The sequence below is a fragment of the Halyomorpha halys genome, unplaced genomic scaffold, assembly GCF_000696795.3.
Source record: "Halyomorpha halys isolate HHAL.00 unplaced genomic scaffold, Hhal_1.1 Scaffold983.1, whole genome shotgun sequence".
Lineage (NCBI taxonomy): Eukaryota > Metazoa > Arthropoda > Insecta > Hemiptera > Pentatomidae > Halyomorpha > Halyomorpha halys.
This window is the reverse complement of record NW_027115573.1, coordinates 204,993-217,384: the sequence shown is the minus strand read 5'-3', so window position 1 is coordinate 217,384 and position 12,392 is coordinate 204,993. Positions and strand designations below refer to the sequence as shown.

The 12,392-nt window shown below is 35.5% G+C and overlaps 1 protein-coding gene across 1 annotated transcript; it reads left to right on the top strand.

Annotated features, from left to right (window-relative positions):
- Nucleotides 1–1,493: 1,493 nt before the first annotated feature.
- On the top strand, nt 1,494–1,943 carry LOC106687565 (uncharacterized). The gene has a single exon (XM_014431530.1). It carries the CDS (start codon nt 1,494–1,496, stop codon nt 1,941–1,943), a length of 450 nt encoding a protein of 149 aa, XP_014287016.1.
- The last annotated feature ends 10,449 nt before the right edge of the window (nt 1,944–12,392 follow it).

Genomic DNA, 12,392 nt, shown 5'->3' with positions numbered 1-12,392 from the left:
AAGGATTGTCGAAATTAAAAGTATGATTCAGGTTTAATGCGTGTTCTGATAATTTAGATGCAAGTGGATTACAGGAGTTGATGGAAGTTTTGTGCTGGGAAATGCGGTTCTTAAGTTGGTTTTTAGTTTCGCCGATATAAAAGGAATTGCAGCATGGGGTTGAACAGGGTATCCAGTAAACCACATTGGAACGGTGTAAGAAAGGAATAGGGTCTTTCAATTTGGAAAAAAGATAGGAAATTTTAAAGTGGGACTTCAAGCCAAGACGTAGGGTGGGAATAGTGGGTCTTAAAGATTTTTGAATTTATCGGAAAGAATGGGAATATACGGAAGCGACCTGTACTGAAAAAGTGGTGGAGTGGGTTGAGAAGGGTTGAGGACAGGAGGGATTGGAGTAACACGGTTAATGTAAGAATCGAGTAGTTTGTTAGTAATTTTTGGATGGAAATTGTTGTTAAATAGGATATGTTTAATATGTTGTATGTTGGTCTGGTGGTATTGAGGGTCAGAGAAAAGGATCGGTGGATAAGGTTCTTAGCAACATTAATAATTTGGTGATAAGGGGGTGTTGAGAAAAATAGTTGAGGAGTCTACCAGAATAAGTGGGTTTGGTATACCAATTAGTGGATAGGGAGCCATGGGAATTTCTGATAATTAGTAGGTCAAGAAAAGGGAGGGAATGGTCAATTTCACCTTCAACAGTAAGCCGAAGACGAGGGTGGTAGGAGTTAAAGGCTGATAGGATCTGGGGGATTCTGTCAGGATTGAGGACCAGGAAGAGATCGTCCACGTACTTTTTAATGAAAATTATGTCTTGTGAGAAGAGAGGTATTATAGAGTCGAGATTATAGAGTATTTTAGACTGTCTGGTCAAATTACTGTATATTGTCACATAATGGTAGGATTTGGATGTTTAGTTAAATAAATTCAAGTATGTTAAATCTTCTCTTTAACAGACACCTGTGGGGATTGATATGTTACCTTTTCAAGGCCGTACCCAGGATCAAAACTAGGGGGCAAACCATAGTCAATCAGGTTGTGACCTGATTTAGGTTCAGCACGAAGAATGAAACCAAAATTTAAGAAAACTATTTATAATTGTTGCAGTGCTAGTATTTGCTTGAAAAAAATTAATTTTTATTAAATTGATATTCTTTTTTTACCTCCTAGGGGAGCAGCTTCCCCCTCCTACTCCCCGCTGGTTACACCCATGGTTATCTGTTGTAAGGAAAAGTGATTGCTAAAGGAAAGTTGAAATGTGAAAAAACAGATTTTTGAAGAAAAAAGTTCTTAACCTCACAATAATACGTGTTAATGATAATAGTATACAAAAAATATTCTTACAGTAAAAAAATTGCTTACACGGGTACTTACATTATTTATTAAAAAAAATACCAGAGAATAAGTTTAATTTTGGAATTTTCTAATTTTCAATTGGGCAGTAACTTCTTTTCCCACACGATGAAATCAATTAATTGAATTTTTGTCTTTTAATGATAAATGATGGAGAGAATACTTCACTGCCAATCAATTACATGAATGATCCTGAAATAAAAGTAATGGCAAACTCTCAGGCTGAGGTGTTTGCAATAAATGTCTGTGCCCAGAATTTAATAAAGGAGGGCATGAGGGAAAGGCTAATCACGATCTACACGGATAGTCAGGCGGCCATCTATGCGCTGGATAACTACGCAACCCGCTCCAAATTGGTGGAGGAGTGTAAGGCTAACTTGAACTCTCTCTCCTTGGCCAACAAGGTGTGGGTGGAATGGGTGCCTGGACATAAAGGCATTAAAGGAAATGAGAGAGCAGACTACCTACCAAGGAAAGGATCTGAGTATATTCCTCTCACACCTGACCTGACCCCATATGTGGAATTAGTCTCAGCCATGCGAAGAGGCATATCAAAAAGATCGCTGAGAGCAAGGCTGGGTTACTCTTGAGAAATACCAGAGGGATGGAACAATCAAAAATGTTCCTCAAAGGACTTTGCCCGAAAAGAAGCAATTGCCTTCTTAATATGGATAGGAGTATCCTAAGATGGGTGACAGGACTATACACAGGACACTGTCAGTTAAACAAGCATCTCTATAAAATGAGACTGATAGAGTCCCCTATCTGCAGGTTCTGCAGAAAGGAGGAAGAGACTGCTTACCACATCATGTGCAAATGTGATGCAGTGGCAAGAACACGATTCCTCATCTTTGGTAAGGATCGTATCTTGGATCCCAAACTTTGCGAAACAGTGGATCCTTATACAGTGTCCAGATTTGCAAAGGCAATTGGCCTGTTTTGAGCAGAGGAGGGACGGCGTACAATAGGCCCTCTGAGGCCGCGGTGCTTCTTTGCCGGTTTTAAAAAAAAAACTTTAAATCCTATCCTTGTCAATACACAAATTGAGAAATTCTTGTCAATGATCATTGTTGAGAATACCATTTCGCAACTACTGATAAAAAGTTTGAAGATTTTAGACACTGAGCTGTTTTTTCTTACTGCTCTCTGTTAGAAGGAGATCAAATACAGCATTTAATGTGCTTTATACCGTTCTATTAGGCACAAGTTAAACATACAATCAAATTGATTAGTTGCCAGGTGGGAAAGAGAATTATGTATACCTGTTGTTGATTGGGATGCTTGGATAATTGCCTTCAGCATTTATCCAAATATATATATTTCTTAATTACAATTATTTGAGTCCTGCAAAACTATTATTGCTATTGAATTCCTTTCCAAAGGCTTTTGTGTTGACCAGTTTACCAGTTATATATTTTTATATTTATAAAATATTGTTACAATTGAAAATATACAATATAATAAGGGGTGGTATCACGTAATATAATATTATATAAACTATATCAAGAAACAAAGTATTTATTTACATTTGAATGCAATAAAATGAAATTATATAATGATTAAATGATTCAGATAAATATGGTTTGCCACAAAATATTGATTACATTATAAATTATTACCAATTACATATTTGGGAATAGCTGAATGGATAGTGAATGCTGTGGGTGTTGTTGATGTCTTAGCCATGAAGTTCCATTTCTGAAGAGCCCCCTAGCTCCCCGTTCCCAGTCTTAAGTCCCTCAGTGCAGTTCTGTCTCCTTACTTCTGTCCTCTGTCCTCCTCTCTTCCCTTTCTTGGGGCATCACCCCTTTGGAAGCTATTTCCTCATTGGCTTTTATTAGCCATGCCCAAGAAGAATAAGTTACAAGCAAGGGGCTATAAGTGTTTGGCATAGGTGTTGTGAGCAAACTATATTTGATTTCCCTCTTGATACCTGGCTAATGGGTTTTGACCCTTAAACAACTGGTATCCATTATACCACCGCGAAACAAGTCTCTTTGCATTGACAGGTGCTGATCCTTTTTTGGTCCTTGTCACTCCTGGTTTCAGGTATCAAACAAATGTTTCCAAGTGACACTAAGACTTTTATAATATTGATAAGGTTATTACATATCAAAATATGTCTGTAACAGAGAACAGCCCATTAGAAGTTTCACTAGAAAAACAGGAAGAAAGTAAATTATTAGGTTGTTAACAGTAAATGATCCCTTTTCTCCTTAAAAGATACCCATGTTACCCTTTCCAATATTATATTTATGAAACTTTTATGTCATAATCCATTTGAGAGACATTATTCAAGATATAAGTCAAATGGTAAATTGACTTATTCTCCTATTATCTTCTTATGTAGTATAATATCATGGATTATATTACACAAGTTGAGAACTGCATTCATTTTAGACAATTCTAGTGTACTTCATACTTACAAGTTAAGAAGGTGAATTAACTACTCAACACATCAGGCTATTTTTAAAAATTAAGAAATAATTCTAGAAATTCCTGAGCAAGGTCAGTAATACAATATAATTAGGAGCTGTCAGGAAAAAATAACAATGATGATGGATGTTTTAATAAATTAACAATTTAGGAATAGGCTAGGGAAAGGTTATGTTTGTCAGTTTTATGGTTGACAGGAGAAGATTCTAATTGCATGTAAGTCCTTTCAGGCAGGAATCATTTATCATATTTAGAGACAGCGGCAAGAATGGAAGTATTGTCAAAATCAAAAGAGTTTGAATCTGATTGATCCTCATCCCCAGACCCTACCCCTTAATACCATATGTAACAAATATCTACAACATCTCTTAAATTCTTACAAATGAACTATCCTAGATACAGAAACTATATTTCATACAATTCTATTGCTCCCCGTTTTTATGGCTATCCCAAAGTTTACAAACCTAATAACCCCTTCCAATAATAATCACTTCCAATATTAGCTCCCCCTCAGTTAAACTTAGTAAATCCCTACTCACCCTCTTTACAAGATCTTAGTAATAACAATCTGTATGGTATTCACAACTCCTTTCACCTCCACGATCAATTATTATCCTTCATCACTCTAGACCACTACATACTCACTTCTTTTGATGTTGAAAGTTTTTTTTCCAATATCCCGATATACCAAGTCCTCCTTTTAGTAGAAACCAACTGGTCCACCATTGAACCCCATACCTCTCTTCTTACCTCAAGTCTCTACAGCTTTGTTGCAACAATAGTAATAATTCAATTATTTAATATAACAAATAAATTGTCTAATATAATAAATGAATCATCTAATATAACAAATAAATTATCTAACAATAGTAGCAATTAAAGTATCAAAACGGTCTTTCATAATAACAATTTCTGCTTGGTTTAAAATATTTTTTGTATTCGCAGGCCTACCACCTGGTGGATGAATTTGTCTCCTCAAAGTCCTCTCTCACTTTTAATTTTTTCATTTGAGTTGTAAGTTCTCTATGTCTTTGTACATATTTCTTTTTTTCCCTCACTCTCACATATCTCTTTTTCCTTGTTCCTTCCTTATTAACTTTTCTGGGCACTGTATATTTCTTTAGCTTATTAATTTCTACTCATCTACATTACTGTATAGCTTTTATCTATTATAAGATATATCCTGTTTAATTTCTTGCCCATTATATCAAATATATCATTTTCTTTTATTTTATTATGTTGTTTTTCATTATTTTTAGACATTAATTACAATTTTTCTTATGTTTATTTCTATATTTATTTGAGCACTGTCTTTTTAATTTTTTTTTTTTATTTAGTTTGCATAATTCTTACTTCTACATTGTTATATTTTATTTTCTATTAGTATTAATCTACTAACATATACTTAATTTATATTTATGTGTATTTTCAAGTTTGTTTATTATTATTTCCTTTATATTTTTGTCTCTGCATTAAGGTTGTTATCTCATTTTGTTTTTTTCAGCCCTTATGAAGGCCTTAAATTCAGCTCAAAATGTTGGCACAAATAAATAAGTTTTGTTTATTTGTGTATTTTTTGCTGACCTCACCCCTGACCATCTTCTCATATTACAGTCTATAGTCAACTGTTTACACCTCATTAGAAATATTTCTGATTTGGAATTGAGATAATACTTAAAACATTTTGTAGATGGCCTTTCAGGAAGACTAAAGTGTTCAGCAATTGGATGCCTTTGTCCATTCTGGATTCCCAGAGATATGGTTACCTAGAATATCCCAACTGGTTCAATAGTCGTGAAGCTATTGATGATGATGTTTGGAAATGGGTTATTATACCATGAATAATAACTTCCCTCGGTCAGGTGAAGGATGAATAAATACTAGGAATTTATTTAATTTTGTGATCACTTTAACTTAGAAATATTTTCCTCACAAAGGAAATTATATTTTTAGGAACACTTAAATATTTCGATAATTGTGTAATTAAATGAATTGTAGAGTTCTAATAAATGTAAAATGACAAGAGTAAAGTAGCTTGTAAAATAGTTAAACTTTTGCATATGTTTCTGTAACTCAATTTTAATATTTTTATTTTGTTAATAATTTATTTATTGTTATTTAGAACTGTATACATATATACACATCAAGTAAATTTCCTGTAAGTGGATATTATGACATGATACAAACATGTGGAGAATCTACCCATTGATAGAACTCCAAAAACATTTCTAAAGGAGAAGATCTCGAGGCCATCTTCTTATCATACGCCTAGGACGATTATTAGGTAGCGAAGGAGAAGCCAGATTAGAAACGAGTTGGTTTGAGTGGTTGGGAAGTTTATCATGAAAGGATTGGTATCTGGTTCTGGCCAAATTGGCAACATATGGGACATTGAGATCCTGAAGGATGATTTGATTTGTGACAAAGTAAGGAGCATTAAGGATTTTACAAAGGATTTTGGACTGTAAGGATTGGATTCGAGAGGAATTCGATGGTTTAGTGGAGCCCCATAGCTCTACTCCGTGTGTCCAGATAGGCCTTATAACAGTCATGTAGATCAGTCTTTTGTAATGGATTGGAAGTTTGGACCGTTTATCTAGTAAATCTTGTAATAGTCGGAATCTACGAGCAGTTTTCTGTCTTTTTAGTCTTGTATGAGGATTCCATGTCAGTCAATTGTCCAGACTAATCCTAAGTAACAGATCTGTTCAACTGGAATAAGTGGGGTATTATTAAAAGATACTGTGGGGCAAGACGAAGGTTTATGACGGATAATGAGATAATAAGTAGGGGTGGGAATTTACAGATCTTGTATAGCAGTCCTGGGTGCCAGACTCGATCAAAAGCCTGTTCTACATCAAGAAAGACTTCCGTGCAGTACATTCCGCGCTCCAATGAAGAAGAGACTACATCAACCACACGATGGCATTGCTGGATAGTGGAGTGGGATGTTCGGAATCCAAACTGGTGATCTGGGATTATGTGGATGGAATCTAGGATGGGGTACAGGCATTTTAAGATAAGTTTCTCAAGGATTTTTCCCATTATAGGTAACAGAGAGATAGGATGGTAAGAGGATGGGTGTTCTGGCAGCTTTTGAGGTTTGGGAATCATTTTAATTGTGGATAATTTCCATGGGTCAGGAAAATATGTGGATCTGAGGACAGCATTGTAGATGTAGGTGAGAAATATAACATATTTTCAAGGAAGATGTTTTAGAACATAAGATGTAATTAGGTCATAACCAGGAGCTTTGCGGATTGGTAACTTCTGGATGAGTATTCAATTCTTCTTCAATGTGTTCAAGGTTGGTTGAATTAAGGATGTCAGGGTGTGGCTCAAAGGTTTTAGAAAGATGCTGATCGAATATTTGAGATTTTTCTTCGTCCGATTTTGTCCATGTTTGAGATTCAGTAAGAAGTGGGTGTTAAAATTTTTGAAGTTGAGAAGCTTCTTAGTAGTTGTCCATAAAGATTTGTTAGTAGTCACGAGGTTTTCAGTTAAGTTAGTTAAATTTTGCGTTTTGAATTTTTTAAGTTCTGTTTTAAGTTTGTTTGTCAATTTAGTATAAGATGTTTTATCTGTTGGGTATCTAGTCCTGTGCTACTACGCTCTTGCTCTGCATTTTTCCTTTAATAATATGCGAACGTGTTGTGGCAAGTTAGTATATATGGTATTATTAGTTTTACTGATAGTTGTATTGTCGTATATGCAAAATCTTATAGATTCTATAAAGTTTTCTATGGCTTCGTCAATGTCATGTTCAGTCTTAAGTGGAATTTTTGAGGCTAGTTTGTTTTCTAAATCATCACAAAATTTGTCCCATTTAACTTGTCCTTTAATCAATGAGGGAGGAGAGGGCTTAGGAACGAAGTTCAAATGTAAGAAAAGGATAACTGGATTGTGGTCTGAGGAAATGTCATCTATAGATTCAATATTGGTCCGGGAACCGGAAATTTGGGAGGTGATAAATATATCAAGGATATCGGGACGTTTCTTGAGGGATGTAGGCCAGTAAGTAGGACTCATGGGCGAGAGGATAGAATAACTATTGAAAGTAGTGACACTGCACAGGATATTTTCACGGGTATTAGATGTACGACATCCCCATCTTTGATGTTTGGCATTCTAGTCTCCTCCAGCAATGAAGCGCGATCCAAGGGATTGGAATAAAGAATCAAGGTGATTGTAGGAAAGTGAATTACCAGGGGGGCAGTATACAGATGATAATGTTAAATGTAAAGGATGAGTTGAAATGATTACAGAGGTTGATTGGATAGCGTCAGTTGGAGTGAAAGGAAGGAGAGAATGAGATAAGGATTTATGGATAAGGATGCACGATCCGGCGTATGAAGTGTTGTCTGGGTGGTCTGATCGATAAGTAATGTAGTCATGTATGTAGAAATGTGATTGTTGAGTAAAGTGAGTTTGTCAACAGTGCAATGTCTATGTGTTTGTTGTGGAGAAATATATCGAGTTCGTCACGGTGGTTATGCAGTCTATTAGCATTCCACAAAAAGATAGCTAGGGGCTTTGCATCTTGGGAGATTAAAGGGAATTTTGGTAAGGATTCTAGTGAGAAGTGTGATAAGTGGTTTAATAGTATCTTGGAGATCCAACAGGAAGGATGATAGGATAGAATTTATATCGGGTGGATTGTAGTTGAAATGTGAATGTGAATGTGAACCAGGGTAATTTGTATGACTCGGAGCGCTGGGTGTGGGGAGAACCCGTTGTGAGGCATGGGGTGCAGGATCTATTTTAATCGGTAATTGGGGTGGGTTATTTACTTGAACAGTAGGATGAGTAGGAGCTGGATGTGGATGCTCCGGAGGTAATTTTACTTTTAAAGATAGATAATGGGAAGGAATAGGCAGACGAGGAGTTTGAGATTGAGAATGAGAGGTCTGGGGATAGGAATGGGAGGCCTGAGGCGCCTGATGTCGAGACTGCTGGTTCCTTGTGACTTCAGAATATGATTGCGGTCATCTGTATTCCTGGTGATGATGGTCTGGGACGGTTGACACAGAAGGTTGTTGCTGGTTGAGTTGAGTTGCATTTTTCTCCAATTCTGGAAAAGTTGCTAAATTCCCAACTTCAGGAGGTACCTGTCCACTTTTCTCAGGAGTTTCTAATGCCCTATTATGGGTCCTTTGCCTATAAACGTTTTTATAGACCTCACACCCTCTGTAGTTGGCCGGATGGTCTTTTGAACAGAGTGCACATTTGGCTGGCTCATCTCTTGATTTCTGCCAGGTGTTTGATGCATGGAGGCCGGCACATTTAATGCACCTGGCTTTGGTGATGGCAGTAGCTCTTTGTCTGTCCCAAGTTTTGACAGTTAGTGTATATTATAGATTTCTGCCTGGGCTGCTCAAATCATACCGCTGAAAATACAAGTATTGTGACTTGAAAAATTTTGGTATTGTTTCATGCTGGTTCTAATTCTATGAAGAACAGTGGTAGTGGAAATTTTTCTGTGGGGTGCAATACGAATGATATATTTTGGATAATATGTCCTATTTCCTCTAGGCCACTTTTTATTTTGCTTATGGGGGTAGTTGAATGTAGCCCCCTCAAGACCACTTTGTATGCTTTTTCATTGCGAAGTTGGTAATTTTAATATTAAAATAAGTTTAAAATTTATAGATTAATCATATAATTTCAAAATATTTAGTCAGTACAAATGTGAAAAAACAATCACAAATAACAAAATAAAAAGGAAGTAGCATGTTTTCTTAACTCTAACCACAATGTGTAGTTAACACTCCTAACCACAATGTGCAGACAACAACTATACTACTATCACCAGTGGATGCTCTAGCCACTATTTGGCCATTATGAGCTGACATGATGTAACCTTCCAGCTAACACTTGAATTACTATAGTCATTAGGCAAATGTCTATATTAATATATGCACTATTCCTTGTAAATACTTTTGTTTTACAAATATTATAACAATTTCATGTGATGTGATCCACTAAAAGCTAACGTCTTATATTTAGCATCTCTCGATACTTTTTAATAATAGTCCAGAGAGTTGACTAAGTACAAAATTGTCAAACCAAAGTGTGAATATCCCCTTCAGGGATTGCTCCTCAGGAGCCAGTGAGTAATAATACACACAGTGGATTGGAATATTTTAGTGCTATTAATGGAAATGTATATTGGACTTTTATTTCACTCTTTCTTCTCTAGATCTATCCTCTATCCTATAGTTTTTCTTCCTTTCGTAAGGATCTACTGCTAGTTTCTGTAGCACTTGCCATCACTTTCATGACTGTAAGCTAATACCTTATGGGGTGGAGTTAGCTTCCTGCATGGATCTACAGATAGTTCCTGTAGGTGTTGTCAACAATCCTAACTGCAACCTGCAGTCATGACTCTAACCACAATGTTTAGTCAATAACTCTAACCACAATGTCAAGTCAACAACCTTAACCACAATGTGTAGTCAACCACTCTGAGCACAATATGTAGTCAACAACCCCAACCACAATATGTAGTCAACAACTCTAACCACAACGGGTAGTCAGCAACTTTAAAAAAGTATTTATCTTAAATAGATGTGAAGACTAAAAATACAAGAAGCAGTGTTCAAGATTCTTTGGAGAAGAAAAAGAAATGGTGAGATGACATTTAAGGATGTTATTGTGATATTGGGCATGATGATACTATTGGAATGTTTAAAAAAAATTATTGTAATTAAACTAAACTACCCGACCTCTTTTCCCAACTTAACAGAGGCTTGGGGAATATTTCCTGAAATTAGGCCCTTTCCTAAGTATTTTAGAAACCTACGCTCTTCAAATAGCCTTTGTAAGCAATTTTGAATATATTAACTCTTTGATTAAAGCTTTACCACAATTTTTGCAGTTTGAAGTAGCTTCTCCAATATTTTTTCAATTACGGGGATGACTTTCGAGTACCCATCCCATTGATCCTACGATTGGGCCAGTATTGATCATATCAACAAAATGTTTCCAATCGAAATTAAACTTTCTGCTAGATCTCTCTTCAAGTTATCTGAAATCGATACAGAACTATTTCGATCGGCGGTTCCTAAACTTGTTTCTACACACACATTTTTTGAGGTAAACGAATTTCACGGCACCCTTGTTGAGCTAAAGCGATATAATAATGTCGCTATAATTATTCTTAGAGTGGTTGAATATTCAGGAAAATAAATATTTGCTATTTTAATTTAATTTTATGAATTTGTAATATTTTGAAATATAGTCTGGGATGGGGCAGAAACTCTAAGGCGGGTTATAAGCCTGGGCTGGGGCAGCAACTCGAAGAAGGGTATATTGTCTGGGCTGGGGCAGCAACTCTAAGGCGGGTATATAGTCTGGGTTGGGGCAGCAACTCGAAGAAGGGTATATTGTCTGGGCTGGGGCAGCAACTCGAAGGCGGGTATATTGTCTGGGCTGGGGCAGCAACTCGAAGAAGGGTATATTGTCTGGGTATATCAATGTAAAATTAAATGGTCTTTAATATCAGCTTACAATTAGTCTTATCCTTATTGAGAGAGTTTGGCATTGCTTAAATGACGATTTTTAAAAACTCCTTCTCTAAAGTACCTTTAATTTTGTTTATTTGAAAAAATAAACAGTTCTCATTGTTAACAATAATAACCAATGGATAATTACAATATATTAAATATTTGTATAAATAACTAAAGGAGAATAAAAGGGAAAATAGAGGCATTCCATTAGGACAAAGAAAACCTAGATTACCGGAACATTCCCAATTGTATTATGGATTTATTGTCTTTGTTAAACTGTCGTATTCTTTTCAAGTGCAATATTTATATTCGTCATTCCGACCTCAAAGAACCCTGAAATACGAATTTGATTGGAACAGCATAATAAAAATTATTTCTTCATAATTTTCGCCTTTCCTGGTATTTTGTTATTTGTAATAACTTGCTGTGGTGTGACCGAATATCGTGTGAACAATATTATGGCGATTGATATGTTCGATTTAAAATTCAAATTATGTTTAATAACAATATTTGAAAGGGTTCTGAACAATATGAAAATCATTTTTTTAGATATACTGCGAAAAAAACTGGTGCCATAGACAATCTGAGTCAGAATCTTAGCTTTGTGACAGTGCTGAGGAATGACATAACTAGCTTTAAATTTTATGATTAAACAGCCAATAATTATTGGAACTTTAAAAGGAGAAAGAAATATCGGCCTGAAGAAGGATAATTACGAAAAAAAGAATAATTTTCATTCAGGTAATTTGTAATTTTTAAAAATCCCTAAAACTGAAGTAGTATAGAAATTGGAGAAGGGCCAGCGGATCCTTGAAAGCTGATCAACGAAAATTTGATCCAAATACTAATTCTCCTTACTCAGGTGGTAAGAAAAGTAAAAAATTCCTTAGAACTTTTTTATTTTTCCACTCCAATTTTCTGATGAAAAATTAGTAATGTATTTTAGCCTATTTACAAGTGATTATCCAGGTTCTATATAAAGTATAAAGTTATGGATAGGTTTATTTGTGTGGAGGCGGTAAAATATTTGTGAAAAAAAAAGATGGTAATATTTGGAAAATCGGTCTTTATGCTATTGAAGGGATTAGAGGAGTG

Bases quoted from the DNA above. Each gene is read 5' to 3' on its own strand.
- LOC106687565 (XM_014431530.1), top strand. From the start codon at position 1,494: ATGATAAATGATGGAGAGAATACTTCACTGCCAATCAATTACATGAAT.